Source organism: Saccostrea cucullata, unplaced genomic scaffold (assembly GCF_032062105.1).
Source record: "Saccostrea cucullata isolate Sc308-1 unplaced genomic scaffold, CSIRO_AGI_Scuc_v1 ctg5708, whole genome shotgun sequence".
Classification (NCBI taxonomy): domain Eukaryota; kingdom Metazoa; phylum Mollusca; class Bivalvia; order Ostreida; family Ostreidae; genus Saccostrea; species Saccostrea cuccullata.
The window spans coordinates 14,651-38,179 of record NW_026936843.1 but is presented as its reverse complement, the minus strand read 5'-3'; the positions used below and the strand labels follow the sequence as shown (position 1 = coordinate 38,179).

The window sequence follows — 23,529 nt, the reverse complement described above, 5'->3', positions numbered from 1 at the left end:
GTACCAAGGACCTCACCTGCATTTTATTCCAAATTGCGTATAAGATTTATATATACCCTTGAACTTCAAACTACAGCTTCAATCAATATAAAAAAGATATTTTTCTTTAACAAAAACTTCCTTCTTTAAATCATACCCTCAATTTCAAAAAGCATGTACATGTAGACACGGCGTCGAATCCAAATCTAATCTTGCTGAGAAAATTATATATATGCATAACATTTGATTTTAAAATTTGTAGGGAAAAAAACACAGCAAATCTGCCCCATAAAAAATTTCTGTACTACTATGGAGAAAAGGTGTTCATTCTGCTCATTTACGTATTCGCCATATTAGAGCTATAATGGCGGTGTAACGTTGATATTTGGCCCGGGTTGAAAATTGACCTGGAGGTCATTTTTCAACGTTGAATATTGAGACCAAGGGTGTTGAATTTAGATCCTAGTCCGTTGAAAACTGAGCCAGGTCGTGGAATTTTAATCATAAAACTGGTTCTAAATTTAACAGCATAAAACACGTATTTATGACTTGGTTTTCACCACTGTGATTTAATTCATAGGCGTCGGGAACGTGGAGGGGGGGGGGGGTAGGGATATTTAGCCCCCACCCCTACCTCCACCCCCACCCCCCACACTTAAATTTAGAAAATTTGGAATCACATTTTGTTTTTCCAAAAGTCAGTAACATCAAAATGTACAACTTTTATATACGCCAAAGAAGCATTCCTCAGGACAAATGCAAAACTATACATTTTTACATCATAGACAACTGCTTTCTCAATAAAAATGGAACTCGGAAATTTTCGGAAAAAATCACCCTGATTCTACCTAAAAGTATCCTGAAGTTGATATTAAAAGGAAGCTGGAGTTCCTTATCGACTCCGTTTTTGCAGTCTTCGGAGACCAATTGTTCTTTCAAAACTTGGAATTTCGATTGGCACTAATTGTGCTCCTTTATTGGCCGACCTGTTTTAATATTTCTATGAAGCAGAATCAGAATATATTTTACAAAACTTTACATGAAAAGCAGGAAACACTTGCTGTTTGGTTCTACTCAAGATTTAGATACATCGATGACGTATGATCAAGTAATATTTCCATTTCTATTTTTTTTTCTCTGTGATAACTCTTTGAAAGAGAGCGGAATTGATTTCTCGACCGAAATGTAAATTATGCAGGTCGATAGGTCAGGAGCTAAGGAGGCCTAATATGCATGCAAAGCTCGTGCGCATCTGCCTCTGTGTCCGACGCTGAGGAGGCCAAATATACATGTAAATCTCGTGCGGCTGCCTTTGTGGTTGACGTCAGTGTGCGTGGAAGTCCTCGTGTAATTTAAATCTACATATTTAAAGTCTAAATCTACAATTTTATTTCACAATGAAATAGAAATATAAGGAATCACTGTCTAGTTAGTATAGTATGCCAGGAACATCAATGATAGTTGGAAACATGGGATAATTTATGCATAACGGGTTTCGCCCCTTATGCAAATTATCCCATGTTTCCAACTATCGTTGATGCCCTGGCATACTATACTACCTAGACAGTGATTCTTTTAACAATAGTTACTTTAGTTCATATGTCGATTCGATATATCCCAGAGAACTTAAAGTCACCACTGAATGTGCCACAAATGTTTCATGTTTGGAAGTCTTACTGATTATGGAAGATGAAGGCCAACTGTATAAGAAGAGAAATGATTTCTTCTTCATCTTTTCCAAAGTGAACTTTCCGAATTTGTAAAGATATATTCCGCTTTCACCTGTTTATGGAATGGCAGGTAAATCGTTGCATCATTACACTTTTTTGTTACTCTTATTTAATTTTTTTTCTTTTTCTAAATCATTTCATTCTTGTTCGATTAAATATGATTCCTATTCGATAATTAAGTTGTTATTCTTGTGAGAAAAAAATGTTATTTCTGTTCGAGAATTCAGCACCTTTAAGTTGTTATTCTATTCGAAAATATGTGATTCCCATTTAATTTTTTTTTGTCACTTCTATTCGATATTAAAATGATCTATATTAGACAATCATGTTAACCATGTTATTCCTATTTAACTGAGTATACAACTTGTATGCAATTATTGAAAAAGAATAAGAAAGACATCAAATTATGCAATAAGATGAGAAATTTATCAAATAGGAATCGTATTTCTTCGAATAGAAATAGATGCTTGTATGTTTTCGAACAACTTTATTGCATATAAACCAAATAATTATCGAATAAAAAAGATAAAATTATCGAATAGGAATGACAAAATTAGCGAATAGGAATTGCATGTTTTCAAATATGAATGACTTCGAAAAGGAAACGTGTTTTCAAAAAGAATGATATGATATAGGAATCATATTGTGGTATTTTTTCCAATGTGAATAGCAATTAATCGAATACAAATTACAAATAAATCACATTATATCGAATAAGAATGATACCGGTATGCTTTAGAATAAGAATAATCTCATGCTCAAGGTTATGCTCCGAAAACGATAAATTTTTAAGCCGAGGCAGGCTACTGACAGATAAATTTGTTACAGGGAGTTCACCAGCCTTGTTTAAAGTCAGCTTTACTAACATTCTATGGTCGGTATGTAGATGTAAGATCTTTTTCACAAATATAATCTATCACTGGATTCATTTTGGCCGATGTGCTTCATTCTAAGTTTTAGGCTTAATTTTTATACTGAATTTGACTAGATGGGATGTTCTGCCCACGTAATCAATACATATAGGGCTCACTTTCTAGACACCAGATTCCCAGGATTAATGTTTTATGCCCAATTCATAGTTTTGTAGTTATTTATGGATGCTATGGGTTTTAGGAAGTATTGTCAAAAAATAAAGTTGTCATGCTTGAAGATAACTGAAATTGTGCACTGATCAAAATGTACATGTATATACGGGGTGATAAGTTTATTTCTATTATTCTTGAAAAGGGAAAAAATTAAAAAATAAATATAAATTTAGAGATACTGATAAATCCGGTAAAACAACTTTCCAGTTCAAAATATGTTCAAATTCTGAGGTGGGGTCAAAATTCAACAGGGTCAATTTTCAACATGTTGAGGTCATCAGGGATAAGAAAAATAATTATCAAGCTGTTGAAAATTGACCCCGGGTATAAATTCAACGACTTTTGGTCTCAATTTTCAACGGAGAAAATACACCCCAGTTCAATATTCAACGTTGAAAACTGAACCTCGGGTCAATTTTCAACTCAGGTCAATATTCAACGTTACACCGGTGAAGGGCTGCAAATTTAGGCCTATGCTCGACACTTACGGCCTTTGAGCAGGGAGGGATCTTTATCGTGCCACACCTGCTGTGACATGGGGCCTCGGTTTATACAGTCTCATCTGAAGGACCTTTTACGACAAACTGAGGACCTATTCTAACCCGGATCCCTACGGGGCTGATGCTGTCATAAGATAGAAATACACAGGTTTGCCTCTAAATATATACGTTAGCTCCCTTGTACTTGGGTAACGAAGAAGCCAAAGAAGTTATTCTACATTTATACGAAATGGGATGCTTACTCATCCTAGGCACCTGATTCCTTCTAGAATTTCCAGGGGTCAATGTTTTTATGCCACCTTAGTGACAGTGACATTTTCCGTCAATGATCAGATATCAGTGCTCTGTTGAAACAGTTGGTGTTTAGGCCACACCAATTTAATTTCCTGTTCGTCGGACATTTGATGAAAAAGGTACGAACGGATTAGCGGTTAAAAAAATATCATTACTAGAACCTTTTAGTAGGCAAATTTTTAGAGGGGGCATGAAAAAATTTGAGCGGACAATTATATTTTTTCTGAATTGAAGATTAAGTAGATTTAAAGCTCGATAAAAAGAGAGGGAATGGAACGGACAACAGCACATAATTTCCATGGTCCGGGAATTTTAAATTAATACTATTTGTATTATTTTGATAAAATTCGAGGGCGCAGGTCCGACGAAGAAAAATTTTTATTGGTGTGGCCTTAAAGTAAAATGTTATTTTTTTCTTGTTGTAATAAATAAATCGTCCTCTTTTGTTCCTGCAGCTCTCGTTCTAGATTTAAGTTTTTACTCTCTTGGACAGTCACCCTTTGAGAGAGGGCAAGGGACGCTTTTACGAGTTCCAAACATTCTTGGGTCAAAAGCTGAATTAGAGACTCTGTCTTAGTCCCTTCACGCAGTAGAAGGAAAAGGAGACAGAGTGGTCTGTAGACGGTCCCTATCAAGTAGTCCATGAACACAACAAAGATTTATAAAAAGCAGAAAAAGCACCAGGAAAAGGGTGTTACTTATTCTGGACTGTTATCACAATATGTTAATATTGAATCTTGACATAAGGATAAGATAGGACAATTTCACGCTTAGTTTGGACTTTCAGTAAGGCGTGGCATTGATATTCTCGGCGCTACATGTTAACCGCCGGTCAAATAGCGAAAAGATTCTCATTTTTAGGAAATTAATAACATCAGGAACTTAAATGGTTGTTGACAATGATGGAGACGACTTAAGCTCTTCATCTGTGCAGAATGAGACAATGTAATTGGTTATTCGATACATTAATTGGCATTTGCCCGAATTTCTATCCCATGTATATTTCATCAGTGAAGGAAAGCTGTGTAAATTTCAGAAGCTATTTATGTAACGTCGAGAATGCCACGCCTTATGCCTAGGTCACACTTCCCGGCCGGTAGCCGTAGACCGGTGGTAATCGGTAGTAATCCGTGGTGTTAAAGATTCCCCAACATCGGTCCATATCGGCCTAGCAGTCCTAAAAGTATCACATTATCCAGCGATGGGTATCCGATGGGCAACCAATGCGTTTTATGATAAAAATGGCGTGGTTGCCGCCCGGACTCACAAAAGCCCAGCGATGCATTGTTTATCATAAAAAGATGTTCCAGGGTAATCGGCCGATGTATATTACTTCGCTCATACATTGGTGAACATCGTTCGTACATCGATGTTTGGTTGAACATCGACCGTTGAACACCACTCAACTCCCCGATGACATCAGATTCAACGGAAATTGGGCGATGCTCGGCCATACATCGGCCGATCCGTGAAAGATGTGTTAATGATGGGTTGCCGATGAGGAGCGATGTGAGGCATCGTTGGAGACATCGCTGAATTTTAACTACGAATTATTTCTTACCGATGACCCCACCGATTCGCAAAAAAGCCTCAGTCACCGGCCGATCACTAGTGGTGCCCGGCCGGCAACCACGCCATTTTCATAAAAAATGCATCGGTTTCTCATCGTATAGCCCATCGCTGGATAATGTGACTGATACTTTACTGAAAGTCCATAATAAGCGTGTAATGGTTCTAATGTGAATATAAATAATTATAGATAACAAATTAAATAGAAACACCAACACACAGCTGTACTCATCCCAAAAATTGTGTCTCATTAAATTCCGTTTGTGTGATTTTTTAAAAAAATATTTATTTTATTTTAAATATCTGATTTGATACGTTGTGACGGCCTTCCGGGAAGAGGTCGGGATTTTATTTAGTACGTTTTCTAACGTTACGGCAATGACACTGTAAAAATGTCTTGACGAAAAGGATATATAAAAGTCTTCCGTTAATTTTGAAAAGAAAAATAACAATAGCAAAGAGAAGATGAATTAATTGAAAAAGAAAATCCGGTAAGCTAAGTCTTTTATTATAACACGTTTTTATGACGTAGCCTATACTAGTAGTTATTTCTCAAAAATGCATGTATATATAAACTTCTACTGTGTCGTTCGTTTTCTTGTGTGGACGAATTTTACAGGAGGCCACAAAATGATGCCTCCCTTCTCAAATGAGTATAATATCTAAGAAACTGGTTCACCCAATACCATATAGAGAAATTGGCATGTCCAATTTTTGCTATGGTACGCTCTCCCAGGAAATCTGTGTGTTTGAAACGTCAGAGGTGCACAATGACATTATGTAATACAAAATCTATGAAAAATGAAAATCTTTTACTTTATTCGGATGAGACATTATAAAACGAGAACCCTTGGCACGGCAGGCGTTGGAGTGATAAAGATCCCTCATTGCTCAATGGCCCTGAGTGCCAGTAAACGTCTAAATTTGAAGCCCTTCACCGATGTATGGTGAAGTCTCTTTATCAGCAAAAAAATCTCAAATGGGAGTAAAACAAAATACCATCGAACGATTTTATGTAAGAGTTATCAGTATTTTAATCATTAATTTTATTCACCATTAACAGTTTTAAGGAAAAATGCAATTAGTTTCTATTATCATCAAATATACTTTCAACAATAAGTATGAAATTGTACCTTTGTTATTTTTATTTTACCATATAGATAAAAGCTGAAAGTAAAAAAAAAACAATATAAGCTAGGAGCTTAATTTTACAATCATGAATACACGAATGGTCAATTTACTCGATTTGCATCCCGACGAAAGTGCTTTTTCCATGAATCTGAGGTGTTGGTTTACCATTAATTCTTACCCACACTGAAGACGAGGGAGAGAGCATAGTCACGGCCATAGCTCCGGACTGCACAAACAAATCATGAGACTGGCAATAAATAACACTAATTATGCTTCAATCTCGAACAAGTTCAGCACCAACATTGCCACCATGGCACTCAACACCATAAAAGAAAATGAAAAGCTCAGACCGATCTGACCTGAATATTCCTGTATTGGCATCATAGCGGGACCCAAAGTTGCTCTTTACCTGGGTAAATTTGACAGTTTGACCATTGTGAACATCCTCGTCAGCATGTAGCAAAGTCGTAAAGCCGAATTTGTCTCTGTATTCTGAAACTGTAACCTCATAAATTAATGACACTAAACATGTTATTTAAAGTATAACGGTTTTGCTTATGATAACTCAACAATTACTTTTCGTAACAAGAGAGCTTTGGATCACTACTACATGTAGTATATGTTTAAAACACTTTGGACTTGCCCTTATTCAAAAACACATTTCCTTGATATTTTTATTGCAGTAGTTTTCACATTAACTCTTGTCAGTATTTTTCAATTTTCAGTTTTGACAAAAACTATTTTTTGAGTCTTTTTTTACTTGAAGCAATTACCCTTAATGTATTGTATCTACATGTATCACATATAATATGACTTCAGCAAGCACATTTTTATTTACGCGCTATTACATCGTTATTTGTGATACGCCATCATACATTTCAATGATGTCAAAATATACATCACAGACAAGGAAACATAATTAACATTAAATACAATAAGAATTTTAATTCTGCTGATTAACTTGAAAAGGCCCTTCTTCCTTTATGAAATCAACAACCATGTTATGATGTATATAAAAGTCAGAAAACTGAAATAGAAATACATGCACATGTACATGTATACATGATTGTGTCTACTTACCAAAGCTGTGGTAAGATCCATTTAGGGCTCGAAGAGAAGACACAACTGCGAGATCGTCTTTCTGAATTTTTGCTACCATTTCATTCGTTTGTAAAAGAGAACCATTGACATATTCTAAAATAGATAGTAGAAAGTTTTAATCAAAGCAAAATGTACGCATAGAGGTACAAGTTAGAAATGCGCGAACGCCTTCAATTACATGTAAGGATATCCGATCATTAAATAGCAAAAATTTTCATATTGATAGTAATGCTCTGCGTTTTACAACAAATTCACAGTGTTGATGTCTTCCAGCTTATTCGATATTTAAGAACATGCTATAATTTTAAGTTTTGAGCTGGGGCGGGCTAGTGATAGATAAAATTGACGTTACAGCTAGGGATCTCAACACACAACTGGACGTATTTGGAATTCAAGACGTTTAAGGAATTGTAATTCACATGCAGTGCAACTTACCAATAATTCTCTTGAAAACGTATTACCGATAACTAGAAAAATCATTACCATTTAAATCCGAAACGGCGTTGAACAAAGAATTATTCATGCCAATAACATTTGATTGCAAATCGACAAGTGTTAGTGAAATGTATCTGTTTTGTATTTTAAGTTTGTCAACCATATCCGAAATGTTTTCTATTTCCCCTTTCTGGATTAGTTTATCATTTTGCATTTGCTGTAACACTGATGATTCAACTCGATCTACTTTCTCCTCCACTCTTGTTATGTTTTGTTCATTGTTCTCACAACAAATCGACAGAATGGTGACATTTTCTTTAAGCAATCCAATGTCTTTTGTCAGAAAATTTGTCGAATTCAAGCACGAATTCAAATCTTTTTGCAGCGATGCAATCTCAGTGGTTTGCCTGGTGAGTTGTTGTTTAATGTTGTTATTTTCTTGTTGCTTCCCTTTTTGTTCTTGCAGCTCTCGTTCCAGATTTGAGTTTTTACTCTCTAGGACAGTGACCCTTTGAATTAGCGTACGCGACATCTTTTCGAGTTCTGAAAATTGAAAATCTGGTGCAATGTTTCCGTGTCTGAACCTCTATGTGCCGTAGATGCAGTGTGAGATGGCGAGGTCGGTAGAGGGTTTCCATTAAGTAGTCCGCAAATTTTATACAAATTCAGATAAAGCACAATTAAAAGCACTTGGGAACGAATGTTACTCATTTTTGCAGAGTGACTAAATAACAAATTGAGAGATGATAATCAAAATGCAAATAAAAAGTAGCTAGATAACATAAGTTCAAAAATCAGTAGGATGATGTTAAACAAGAAAATTAAAGCTATTTGTACATCTTGACATTTCCGCTAGACAAAGTGTTAAATGATAACTGTAGATTTCGATTTGTGTGCATGTTTGTACGAGTTAAGAGCAATTGAAAATGAATAACATTCTTTCCCAAGTGCTTTTTAGCTCACCTGAGCCGAAGGCTCAAGTGAGCTATTCTGATCAAAATTTGTCCGTCGTCTGTCGTCGTCGTTGTCGTCGTTGTCGTAAACTTTTCACATTTTCATCTTCTTCTCAAGAACCACTAAGCCGATTTCAACCAAACTTGCCACAAAGTATCCTTAGGTGCAGAGAATTCAAGTTTGTTCAAATGAAGGGCCACACCTTCTTACAAGGGGAGATAATTATGAATTAATGAGAAATTAATGACATTTTTTTTAAAAATCTTCTTCTGAAGAACCACAGGGCCAGGAAACATGAAACTCATGTGGAAGCATCCTCAGGTAGTGTAGATTCAAGTTTGTTCAAATCGTGTCCCCCTGGGGTAGATTGGGGCCACAATGGGGGGTCAAAGTTGAACATAGAAATACATCGGAAATACCTTTTAAAAAATCTTCTCAAGAACAGCAAAGCGATTATTGTTATAGTTATATAGAGGCACCCTCAGGTACTAAGTGATTTTGCATTATTAAATGCAGAATCAATTTTGTATAGTTTGTGTACGTCAGGAATAAAATCAACAGAGGGCTGAGTTTGTTTATTTTTTTTCGATCGGGCGCGGTGTACCAATTTCTGAAAAAGAGGCTCAGTCGCCATTTTTGTTGTGGAGAAGAGGAAGATCTTAGAAACGCGGAACGGGAACAAAAATATTCACTGATCATTGCTGATTGTTGGTTTCATTATGTAAGGTTTGAAAAGTGTAGAATTTACCTGAATAATTACAACCTATAGTTTATATTCATACAGCATTATTGCAGAGTGTTTCGGCGCAACATAATACTGCGCAGTTTACTGCTCTCGGAGAAAAGTCACACGGGGAAGAACAAGTCACTGTTACATTTGACTAATGTTACAAGATTATAAAAAAAATATTAATTATTTATTTATTTAATATACTTAGTGGAAGGAAACGTTATATTTTGTTCACAACATAAGTGCAACTCTCGTATCTAGTCTCACCAGTCGTTTCAGAACCGGTATGTTAATAAAGGATCCGGATAACTTCTTGTCGATAAAAGTAGTAGGACAACTTGTGTGTAAAAGTTTGCAGAAAGGAAACGTCTATATATATCATACATATATGCACTTGATTTTGTGTCGATCGTGTAGAAGTTTATCACTATATTATTACAGGTTCTTGACTAAAATGAAATATAGTAAAATGTAATTAAAAAAAGATACCAGTAGAATTAAAAGATTTTAAGATAATAAAGATGTTTGTGTTGTTAATTATTGTTTTATGTGTTTTATATAATCAAGAGTCTAAATCAACTACAAAAAATGAAGATGAACAAAATAGCCTATTTCTTTTTTTGAAAAAAAAAATTATTATAATACTTTAATATATACTACCTATGTTGAAAAATTAGTAATTTCAAAAATATAAGTTGGTAGTGAGAATTTGTTATCTATGTTTCTTTTTTTTTCTTAATAAAATTCAAACCAAAATTTAGTGTCCAGTCGGTGCCTTAATTTTGTTTCCACCAGTGTTTACCTTGAACTGGTGATCATTCTTGACAGTGTTCAAGTATTAATAAAATAGTTTTCTTTGCATTAACAAGTTCCTTATATGTTTGGTTGCTGAACCAAATGGGACCTATATATTCTCTGTTGAACTTATCATACACAGTCTTCATGAAAACTTCTAAAACTTACTTTCCAGTCAGACCAGTGAACATTCATAAATTTAATGACCCAGCCATTGTCGGAAACCCATGGGTGATCTTGTCTTTACTTATGACCTGTAGGCAAACTCCCTGAAAAATTGTATGTAATTAAATATGCATGGATCATTTGATAGGCTGCTTAAGGAGTCGCAATAGCAAACAGAGAATAACAGTTCACGTTATGTATGTATGCTCAAGCTCAAACCTCATTTTGTAGTAAACACAGATAATAAATGCACTCACCGATGCATTTTGCAGTAAGAAGGAGGTACTCCTATATTAATATCTGACTGGTATTAATGTCAGTGACATGTACAATTGACTTCAATTTTACTAAATCAAATTTCAAATTCCAACTTTCTGATCGGTTAACTATAAACAACAAATTAGCATAATTTACAACAATATTTCAGCTAGTTTGCTGACAGGTGATAAGTGAATACAAGATCACCAAAGGGTTTCTGACAGTGTGGCCTACCAAAAATTCCACCAAAAATTTCACTGGTCTCCTTAATTAAAAAAAATTACATACTTATAAATTAATACATGCTTGCATGAATATGTTTGATGAAGTACTTCAACTTTTGAAGCACTTTTCCCCCTTTGTCATGTTTTGGTAAGTTGTTCTTTTCATAGGATACTTTCATGTTTTACATACTAGTTAATACAGTGTACATCACTGTACATAGTTCCAGTTGTTACATAATACATTTATGTTTCATTTAATAATACAATTCACCAACTCATGCTTGTTGTTTTTATTTATTGTATTTATGAAATTTATGCAAGCAAAACAGTTTAAATATTTATTCAATTTGTATGATTTTGATAATTAACAAGCGCATCAGACTTTGTGAATTTTGATTTTCACTGACCGAATGTCAAATTTCACAGGCCTCGTTCTTTGTACCAGTGAGTTTTCGTGAAGACTGCTTATAAATATTTCTGACGGTGAAACTTTTAGGCCAATCAAAGTTTTATTTTTAGCTCTTTTGAGCCAAAGGCTGAAAGAGCTAATGCTATGGCCATTTGTGCATTGTGCGTCATGCGATGTGTGTTAACTTTTTAGAATATGGGCCATAACTTAAGAACCCCTCGTCCAATCATTGTCAAATTTGTCACAGGGTATCCTTGTCTCAAGGGCTACCATTTATACTATAACTAGGGGGTGGGACATTAAAACAAGGGGAGATAATCAGGAAAATAAAATCAAAAGTACTGGTTGCTAAAAAATCTTCTCTAGAACCACATGTCAGATTTTCACCAAACTTACATACAAGGGTCGGAATATGTTGAAGATTAAAAATTGTTCAAAGCATGACCCTGGGGCAAAGGGTGTGGTCTCGAGGTCACTTCAAAGTTGACCAAAATTTACACTTATTAAAAACGTTGATATTTTGCTTACTACAAAGACTAGGATCATCAAATCTTGTAAGTTGATGCATCTAAGGACTTCACATCATGTTAACACAAAAGTAGGTCACGATGACCTACTTTTAAAATTTTAGGGGCTTTTGTTTTCAAATTGATTTGGAGGCATATTTTGGACACTTTAAGGTTTATGATCATAAAACTTTGTCAATTGGTGCATCTTGGGTCCCCAAACAACATTAACTTAAAGTAGGTCATCCTGACCTACTTTTTGAACTTAATGGATAATCTTTTTTAAAACATATAGTCCCATTGATTCAGACACCCAGAGGTTTAGAATCACCAAATCTTGTAAGTTGATGCATCTTGGGGCCTTAAAATTTATTTATGAAAAATAAGGTCACTGTGACCTACTTTTTGAACTTTGCAGGCATTTGTTATACCCCCGCAAACAAAGTTTGGGGGGGTATAAAGGAATCACCTTGTCCGTCTGTCTGTCTGTCTAGCTGTCCGTTTGTCTGTGCAATCGTGTCCGGTCCATATCTTTCTAACAGAGGGACATTAGAATTTACTACTTCACACTAAGATTGCTCATGACCTAAGGGTGTGTCATGACGTTGACCCAAGGTCATTTGGGGAAGTTCAAGGTCACTGGAAGAAAAATTTCATAATTCGTGTCCGGTCCATATCTTTCTTATGGATAAACTTGGTAGGTTCTCATTTCACTCAAAGATTGCCCATGACCCAAGAGTGTGTCATGACCTTAACCCAAGGTCATTTGGGGAAGTTCAAGGTCGTTGGAAGAAAAATTTGATAATTCGTGTTTGATACATATCTTTATTATGGAAAAACTTACTTCTGAAAAACCCAGCGGGGGGTATTTTGTCCCGTTTGGACAGTTCTAGTTTTTAAATTGTTTAAAAGGCATATTTTGAAAACTATTAGACCTATGATCATCAAATTTTGTCAGTTGATGCATCTTTAGGCTGCAGAAAATGTTGAACAAAAAGTAGGTCACGGTGACCTACTTACGACATTTTATGGCTATATTTAAGTATCTCAGGTACTTATTGGTTTAAAATCATCAAACTTTGTCATTTGATGCATATAGGTTTTTTTGGAGCATGTCAACCAAAAAGTAGGTCATATTGACCTATTTTTGAGTATCTCAGATATTTATTGGCTTAGAATCATCAAACTTTGTCATTAGATGCATCTTGGGTTTTTGGAGAATGCCGATCAAAAAGTAGGTCACGGTGACCTATTTCTGACATTTTATGGCTATATTTAAGTATCTCAGGAACTTTTTGTTTAGAATCATCAATCTTTGTCGATTGAAGCATCTTGGTTTTTTGGAGAATGATGATCGAAAAATAGGTCACGGTGACGTACTTGTGACATTTATGGCTATATTTAAGAGTTTTAGAGTACTCATTGGCTAAGAATTGTCAAACTGTCAGTTGATGCACCTTGGGTTTTCGGAGAATGTTGACTAAAAAGTAGGTCACTGTGACTGACTTTTGAATGTCTCAAGTACTTCACTGGCTTAGAATCATCAATCTTTGTCAATTAATGCATCTTTTGTCTTTCAATCAAAAACTAGAGCTTCAGTCTTGACAGAAACTTCTGGTTGTATAAATCCAATGTCAATTTCTTGTTTTATATTGGACCATATTTGTACTCACATATTTTTCTTTTACATCATTGTGTATTACTTGTGAGTTGTGACGAGACTTTTTTGGTGTGCGATTATGCAATATGATAATCTTTGCCATGACTTTTGATATTGAGTTATGATGCACTTTAAAGAAGCAGTTACTTTTATGAAATCCAAAACAGTAGAGCTTTTTTCATAAAAATATCTGTCAAATTGTAGGAAATAAAACATTAAATTGGTTTGAATTAGTTACTTAGGGTACATGTGTGTAATTTGGATGATTACAGTAAAAGTGTTTGCTAGTAAATGTTGGATACATTTACAGTGTATATGGTACATATAGTTGCTTGAAATGTGTGACACATCTTAAAGGTAAGATTTATGTGAAAATGCTTTACTAATTACATGTAACTTGCATTCCTCTGTAATTGTTGATTGTATATTGTTTAATGTCCCTCAAGAGAATTTTTCACTCGCATGAAGACGCCACCACTTGCCGGTGGAGAGAGCTGCAAAGAACAAGGTATGGTTTCCATACAAATTTTGCCCTGTGATTTTCTAAAAAATGAAACTGGTGTAAAAGTCGAAATCTCATGCTTTCTAAATAATTGAAATTCAATGCAGAAAAATCATACAAGTCATTCTTCTCACATGTGTTTTTTAAATGCTAATTATGACGTCATAAACGTGCATTTTCCCGTATTTTCTTAAAAAGGTGCAGAAGACACCAATTTCCAATGGAATTTTCTTTCAGATAACATTGTCCACAGGCATCGCCCACAAAGATCTTGAGACACGTGATTTGTTATTGAATTTTGAACAAAATATCAAAAAATTAACGTAGGCGACGGCTGTGGACACCATTTTCTAAAGGAAAATCACCCTTGAAATGTGCCATTTTGAGGCTTCTTCTGTTGAAAATAGAAAAATGCTTCACATTAATGACGTCATATTTGCAGAATGGTAAACCTTCATGCCATATTCTTTCCTGAATTATCATAGTCATTTATTGAACTAATATTTAAGCCAGTTTCAAAACTTTGATGTCATTACATTTCTGGGGCGCAATAACGCTAAAACTATACCTTCTTTTGTCCTGTATGCGGCACTCGGGGCCATTGAGCAGGGAGAGATCTTTTTTGTGCCAACACCTACTGCAACACGGACCTCGGTTTATTTGGTCTCATCTAAAGCACCCTCTTTCAATGGATGTTGGCATTTGTTTTAGATGTAATTGTGAAAGTGTCAGTGATGGCAGCATTATTAATTTGAGAATGCGTGTATGTATCAAGTATAGGCTACTCTAATCGATCTTTTATAATATAGATTATAACATTCTTGTATTTTTTGTTGATCACAGAATGCCTAGGAAGAAGAGCTGGAAGAAAGCTGCTGTAAAGAAGAAGAACACATGTAAGGCAGATGTGGGTGACAAGTACCCCACAGATGTTGGCCACGTCCAACCATCTGTGCCTCTGGGTGTAGGCCACGTCCTAACACCTATGACATCTGTACCGGCAGGGGTGATCTCTACCACCCCTGTGACAGTGGTCTCTGCGGCTCTCCCTGAGACCACTTTGAATCAGATTATTACTCAGAATTCATCTCAGTTGCTTACTCAGAATTCATCTCAGATTACAACTCAGAATTTTTCTCAATTTTCAATGAACAATATTCCAAAAGAAACATCACATGCACTACAAGGAAATTGTATGCATCAGAATTCAGATAATCTAGTGTTTGGGTCTTTCCATCAGGGAAGCATGAGGTTTTCATCATTTTCAAGAGGCAATCAGTGTACTTGTAATTCACTAATGATGTTGTCAAAGTCATATGAAAATTTTTCTTTCACTACTTCCTTTTTAGATCAAACTCTGCTCAAGGGAGATAATTTGTACAACACAGTTGTGAAGAATCTGCAGAGTGCTGGAAAACTGAGAAGTAGATTACTGATGTTTGATGAACTACCAATTCATATTGATTCTGGTGAAAACAGAAATCAAGTTCAAACTCTGCGTGAATGTCTGCAACAGGCATTGGGATTATCTAGATATGTATTAATAATGATTGGCTCGATATGTTCAGCACTGTACAAAGCTTCAGACAATGATTTTTATTTTTTTGACTCGCATTCTCATGGGGAAAATGGTTTGTCTGATTGTGATGGAAAGTCTCGGATGAGACACAGTTGCTGCTTAGATGATTTGTTAGGGTTTCTGTATGCAATATATGGAAGTATGCACATTGAATTTGCAACTGAATTCGAAGTGATGCCTGTTGCCTTTCATACACTTATTCATAGCTTCCCAAGAAATAATCAAAGTGTACATCAATATTGTAGATTAGATCAGTCAACAACTGCTTTTACAAATAAACAATCTGTTGGTAGTAATACTGGTCACTTAAAAACAGCAGAAATAAAGAAAGATAAAAAGGAGTACATGAGAGAATATATGAGAAACAAGAGACAAGATCCAGAGTTTAAAGAAAGAGAAAGGGACAGCAAGAGAAACAAGAGACAAGATCCAGAGTTTAAAGACAAGGAAAGGGACAGTATGAGAAACAAGAGACAAGATTCAGAGTATAAAGGAAAAGAAAGAGACATCAAAAGAAACAAGAGACAAGATCCAGAGTTTAAAAACAACGAAAGGGACAGTAAGAGAAACAAAAGACAAGATCCAGATTTAAAGAAAAGGAAAGAGACAGTATGAGAAACAAGAGACAAGATTCAGAGTATAAAGGGAAAGAAAGAGACAGCAAGAGAAACAAGAGACAAGATCCAGAGTTTAAAAACAAGGAAAGGGACAGTAAGAGAAACAAAAGACAAGATCCAGAGTTTAAAGACAAGGAAAGAGACTGTATGAGAAACAAGCGACAACATTCAGAGTATAAAGGGAAAGAAAGAGACAGCAAGAAAAACAAGAGAAAAGATCCAGAGTTTAAAGACAAGGAAAGGGACAGTAAGAGAAACAAAAGACAAGATCCAGAGTTTAAAGACAAGGAAAGGTACAGAAAGATAATTAAAAGGCAAGAAGAAGAGTACAGGCATAATGAGCAAATAAGAGATTTAATGAAGAAAAAGGAAATGAGACAAAATCCTGACCAATTAGAAAAAGAGAGATTGAAGAAGAAAGAAAAAAGAAAAAATGAAGAATATAGAACATCGGAAAACATTGCTGCAAAACAATCAAAAGCACACTCACGGGAGAATTTAAAGTATATTGAAACTGAAAAACAAAGATACAGAAAAAGTAAATTTGGAGTTGATGCCGTGGAGTGTGTTGACAATTTTCACAACAATGTAAGAATTGGTCCTGTGTTTGTATGCACATGTTGCCAACAGACATGGTTTCATGAAAGTGTATCAAATGTCGATAATATTTTGTTGGATGCTGAAATCAAAAGAAAGTATCTTACTAATACAAAGTCTGTAAATGGGCAGGAATGGATATGCAACACTTGCAATTCAAGCTTAAAAGAAAGTCGAACTCCAAAACTCTCCTTAGCAAATGGAATGACATGGGTACAAAAACCAAGTGAACTAAATTTGTTACCATTGGAAGAAAGACTTGTATCCTTAAGAATTCCTTTCATGCAGATAAGAGAATTACCCAGAGGAGGGCAGTATTCTGTAAAAGGAAATGTTGTAAATGTGCCAGTTGACATTCAACCAACAATCAATAGTCTTCCTAGGAGACTTGATGAAAATATTACAATACCTGTGAAGTTAAAAAGAAAACTATCCTTTCAGCACTCTTATTGTCATGAAAATATTCGACCTACAAAGGTTTTGATTGCTTTACATTGGTTAATGAAAAACAGTGAATATTATCAGAATTCAAACATAAACATAGATGACAACTGGTTCCATGAAGTTACCAATTCAGCAAATGAATTAATGAGAGAGTTTATTGAGGGTCACACCAATCAAGGTTCAACACTGCATGATAAATCAGATGAATCAGACTCAGACGAATTCTGCGAAGTTGATAGTTGTGGTAAGGATGGAAATTGTGATACACTATTAGACAGCGGCTCGTATGATATGAATCAGATCTTCACATTTGCTCCAGGAGAGGGACAGCGTCCACTTAGTTTGTATCAAGATCAAATGGCAGAGTATTTGTCATTTCCAACAATATTCTGTGGTAAAGGAAGAGTAGACAACGATCAGCGTCAGGTACCTGTTTCATATGCTGATATTGCCAAGTGGGAATTACGAAGTGTTGATAGACGTGCTGCACAGTCGGTACCAAATTTGTTTTTCAAATTGAAAAAAATTCAATTAAAACAGGTAACAGACAAATGCAATTTAGCTCTTAGAAAGTGCAAAACAAAAGGGAAAACCTTTACTGCAAATGAAATAAGAAATCCTGATCAAATTAACAACATTGTTAGACACAATGAGGGATTTTACGTATTCAAACAGTTGAGAAATTCTCCTCCATATCTTGAAACAAGGAAGAAAGATGTTTTTGCAATGATACGACAACTTGGTCTACCAACTTGGTTTATGTCCTTTTCTGCTGCAGATACACGATGGAATGATCTGATAAGAGCACTAGGAGTCTTAAATGATGACAGAGAATACACAGATTCAGAAATTGAGAACATGACGTGGACTGAAAAATCAAAGTTAGTTCAAAAAGATCCAATTACATGTACAAGGTATTTTGATCATCGTTTTAGAACTTTTTTGAATACTGTGATCAAGAGTTATCATCATCCTATTGGCAAGGTAGAGGACTTCTTCTATAGGGTTAAATTTCAACAAAGGGGATCACCACATGTTCACATGATTGTTTGGATTGAAAATGCTCCAAAATACTTGGAAAATGATGACAAGGAAATTGTAGCATTTGTTGACAGCTACTTAAAATGTGAAAGAAATGTAGAAGACAATATGCTAGAATTACAAGTGCATAAACACTCTCAAACATGCAAAAAAGGAAAGGCTGTTTGTAGATTTGGATTTCCACTCCCACCACTCCAAACTACAATGATATTAGAACCGTGGAAAGTGAAGTTGAGAAATACAGGAAGATGTATAAAGCTATGCAAGACAAAATGAATGAATTTAAAAATGGATGTGATGTAAGCTTCAGTTTTCAAGAGTTCTTGCAAGATGTACTACAGCTATCTGAAGATGATTATATCAAATGCATCAGAAGTTCCTTGAGAGGACCCAAAGTATTTCTAAAGCGTAAACCCTGCGATCTTAGAGTGAATGCTTACAACAGTACCCTTCTTCATGCATGGGCAGCTAATATTGACATTCAGTATGTCTTGGACCCATATGCTTGTGCAATGTACATTGTCTCATACATAAGTAAATCCCAAAGGGGTATGAGTGATCTTCTGAGTAGAGCTGCAAAAGAAGCAAGAGAGGGCAATCTTGACATTAAGAGACAAGTTAGACACATTGGAAATCAGTTTCTTAACAGTGTTGAAGTTGGAGCACAAGAAGCAGCATATCTGGTTTTGCAAATGCCACTTACAAAAGCATCAAGAGATGTAATGTTTATAAACACATCTCCAGTTGATGAACGTGTAATACTTGTCAAACCTGATTCAGAACTTGAAAAGTTGAATGCCAACTCCACAGACATAGAATGCAGTAACATAGTCAAAAGATATGCAAAACGTCCAAAACAACTTGAAAACTGGTGTTTAGCTGACTATGTCTCTCAGATAGATGTAGTTTTCCCAAAAGAAAATATAACTGAGTTGCCTGAAATGGAAACAAATGATGATGAGACACAACAGTCAGAAAATGAAGACAGTGGATCTGATACTGAAAGTGAATTTACAGATGAAAGCACATTAGTTGTGTTGAAAAATGGAATCAAAATCAAGCGCAGAAAAACGCCAAGAGTTTTAAGATATGTGCGTTACAGATTAAAGACAGACCCAGAAAATTACTATAGAGAAAAACTAATGCTGTTCACTCCATGGCGAAATGAAAGTTCTGATCTTCTGTGTGGACAGCAGAGCTATGAGCAGTCATTTAACCAGAAGAAATTTTTCTTAACTCAGAAAATCAAACAGTATGAACACAATGCTGATGCGCTTGAGCAGGCAGAACAAATGGTGCAAGATGATTTGACAGAAGCATATGATGAATTAGCTCCTGGTGCTCAACAAACTGAGGCAGAAGATGAATATGAAGGAAATGTTGACTCTGAAAAATTTGTTCACTTTAATCCTGAAAGGCCAATTGAACAGAGAGAGTATGATATAGGAAATGATGTTGGAATTCCATTAACAAGACAATTGAGTGAGCAAAGTTCTGTTAGATTACCTGATGATGAGTATTTAAAGCTTGTAGCCAGTCTGAATTTGAAGCAACGTGAATTCTTCAATCATGTGATGCAATGGATCAAATGTAAACAGGGACCTATTTATGCATATCTCTCAGGAGGTGCAGGCGTTGGGAAGTCAGTGGTAATTCGAGCACTTTATCAAGCTTTACATCGGTATTTATGTGCTAAGGAGGGAGAAAATCCAGATGATATACGAATTCTTCTTTGTGCATACACTGGTAAAGCTGCATTTAACATTGGTGGTCAAACAATTGCTTCTGCATTTCATCAGAAAATTAACCAAAGGCAGCAAAACATGCATTGTGATGAATTGAACACATTTAGAACTAAATACAGAAATTTGTCAGTTGTCATCATAGATGAAATTTCAATGGTTGGCAATGCAAAGTTGGAATTCATCAACGATAGACTTCAGCTTCTTACTGGTTTGAAGAGGCCCTTTGGAGACATTAGTATTATTGCTGTTGGAGATTTCTTTCAACTTAAACCAATCATGGATGGATGGATTTTTCAGGATTTAAAACAAAATGCCCAAGCACTTGCATGTAATCTCTGGAAAGAAAACTTCACCTTATTTGAATTAGATGAAGTAATGCCACAAAAGGATGATTTAGAATTTGCACAGCTTTTGAACCGCCTTCGTCACAATGAGATGACTTCTGAGGACTTAGATATAATTCACAAGTGCATCATTGCTGAAAATAGTCCACTTTATCCACACAATGCTCCCCATCTTTTCACAATGAATGCAAAAGTAGATGATTATAACAATAAACTTATAGAGCAACTTCCTGGTGAAAAAGTCATTGTAAAAGCTGTTGACAGTGTCCTCCAAGACCACAGTAAGTCTGTGAAAGATCGACTACTCAGATCATTGCAAAATCAGGATGATGTAAGCAAAACTGCAAATCTCATGACAAGACTAACTCTAGCCATTGGAATGATATATGACATTACAGTTAATATTGATGTTACTGATGGCTTGACAAATGGTTCATCGTGTACTGTATTTCTTGTTGAAAACAGATTAGCTGGTGTATCAAGGCCAAGTATAGTGTGGGTGAAGTTTTTAGATTCTGCAGTAGGGAGAATTGCTCGACAGAAATACAGACATCTTTTCCATGATGATGTTATGGATGATTGGACACCAATATTTGACTGTCAGCGTTCTTTTGTTTTCAGTTCAACTACATATCAAAGAATACAGTTTCCTTTAAGACCAGCTGCTGGTAAGACAATTCATAAGGCTCAGGGCTGCACTGTTGATGAAATTGTAGTAGATTTGTCTCAATCAAGGATAAGGAAAACACCCCACATTCATTATGTAGCTCTTAGTAGAGTTAGATCTGTTGACAAGTTGCATATTCTGAATTTCAATGAGCAAGCATTAACTGTTGATGAAAAAGTCGTAGAAGAAATGGAAAGAATGAGGAAGGAAGCACCTCTAAAACTGTGTTATCTTCCATTGTACAAAACAGACCAGAGCAAACTAAAAATCATGTTTAATAATGCAAGATCTCTTCATAAACATTTTGATGAAATTAAAAATGAACCCAATGTTGTAGCATCAGATGTTATTGGTTTTTCAGAAACAAGATTAACCATCAATGATGAACAGAATTTTATGATGGAAGGTTACTTGACTTTGTTTAATCATGAAAAGAGAAGTGACAGCAATCGTCCTCATCATGGAACAGCATTATACGTTAAACAGGGCCATTTGATGACAGGAGTCTCAAAATTCAGAAACACTTTGCTTGAATTCATCATAGCTTTAATAAATTTCAGAGACCTTGGAGAAGTGCAGATAGTTGTTTTATACAAGTTCCCAGCATGTTCTTTACAAGAATTTGAAAGTGAAGTTATGTTGCACTTAAAACCTTTTGTAGACACAGAGAAAAAATTGATAATTATTGGAGATTTTAATTTTGATTTGTTTACAGGTCACAAAGAATTTCTCAGTTTTATGAAGTTGAATTTAAAATGCACACAATTGGTAAAAAAGGTAACTCATGATTCAGGTTCACAACTTGATTTGATTTTCACGAACTTCCCTTATTGTGAAACTGATGTGATTGAGGCATATTGGTCAGACCATAAAATGGTATACTGTACATATACTTTATAAATCTGATATAAGGGACGCACGAGAACTTTTTTGGGGGAGATACGTCATCTTGTCCCCTCTCCCACCTACCAATGTGCCAGTGTCACTTGTGACATTTGGTACATTGATTACTGTATACAGGGTTATATTCGCCCTGGCTCATGTGTTATTTTCACCCTTTCACACAATTTTGCAACGTTTTAAATTTCCCCCAGTCACAGTTTCATTGAAGAAATCATACTGTGTTCTTTTAATTTACTCCGTTTTAAATTTGTCTACCTCTAAAATGGATGACAGGGGAAAAAATAAAATGAGGCGAATATTTCCCTGTATACAGTAGGTATCTTATAGGCACCAATTACTTGATGTAAAATTTTGTTTGTTTTTAGGCATATGTATTATACTTTAATCTTTTTTTATATGCATGCACGGAATAGCTTTAAAAAATTGCAATCAACTCATTAATGATCATAAAACAGTTGGACTAAACAGGAATCCTTAATTATGACTTTTTACTGTGGATTAATTTTTAACAGACAATTAATAAATGTGCAAAATAATTGAATGTTGCATGTTAAGGAAAATTCATGTACCATCAATGACAATCATTCATGTCTAAAAAACGATGATCATTGTATTATGTGTTAATATTTATAAATTATGTATATACTGTATGTATTGATGTTTGTGATTCATTATTACCCTTACTGAATATCATGAACTTGGTATTTTGAATATACATGAAACATTTTGAGATTACATGAATTGTTTACAAAGTTTAATTTAAAACAATTAATGAGTTCTGCTAAATAATGATTATAGAGTTGTACTAGAAATATAACTTGCATCAAGTAATTGGTATCTTTGATATATGTTCAACACTGTATATTCTATAATTTTTGAAGTAAATTCACTGAATATTATCTGTTCATGAAAAAATTGCTGTATAGAAATATTTTAAGTTTATTAATGTTACGCACTGTGTCTTAATTGTGACATTTAGTCCATACAGAACAATACTGGAGTACATGAGAGTATAAACTTTTACATTTATATGAATTAATATTTGTTCCAGAGCAAATGTAATAACAATTTAAGTGTAAATATTAATTTGTATCATGCATGTAATTCAAATCTTTATGTAATTACTTTATAATCAAACTCATGCAGTATTGTAGATACATATGTACATGTATCACGATTGCTGAGGCTTTAAACAGGCTGGGTGGTCTACAAATTAACCAATAGATACACCTGAAAATGAAATACTTGCAAATGTTCACACACTATATTTAAAGCCATTATCTATGAATTAGTACAAAGCTCTCAGAGATTAGTTTAATGATCATGACCATCCAGCATACTTATTGATTTTTGTTTAGAGCGACTTGTTTATTCTTGTTGCGGAATTAGAATTTGATACATTTTGAAAGCACAGCTCGGTTAGAGGATTTTTTTGTTTGTTTTTTTTTATAAATATCATTTACATCATTTTGTATTAAAATAATGTTCATTGTATATATGAAACTTTGTGTTGATCAAAATATTTTGACTTGATTATTTATCTTTTTTGATTTTTTGTCTTAAAA

At 34.9% G+C, this 23,529-nt stretch overlaps 2 protein-coding genes across 3 annotated transcripts in view; both read right to left on the bottom strand.

The window, feature by feature from the left end:
- LOC134246708 (uncharacterized) overlaps nt 1–23,529 on the bottom strand; it is a 49,369-nt gene that overhangs the window by 15,238 nt on the left and 10,602 nt on the right. The gene's annotated exons all lie outside the window — the stretch shown is intronic.
- On the bottom strand, nt 6,416–7,478 carry LOC134246706 (uncharacterized). 2 transcript variants are annotated; one of them, XM_062729068.1, is made up of 2 exons: nt 7,369–7,478; nt 6,416–6,786 (listed from the first exon to the last, which is right to left on the bottom strand). In XM_062729068.1, exons 1-2 carry the CDS (start codon nt 7,445–7,447, stop codon nt 6,563–6,565), a joined length of 303 nt encoding a protein of 100 aa, XP_062585052.1. In that variant the 5' UTR covers nt 7,448–7,478; the 3' UTR covers nt 6,416–6,562. The 2 variants fall into 2 exon arrangements, with proteins under 2 accessions (XP_062585052.1, XP_062585053.1); XM_062729069.1 differs by having other exon boundaries at nt 6,416–6,780.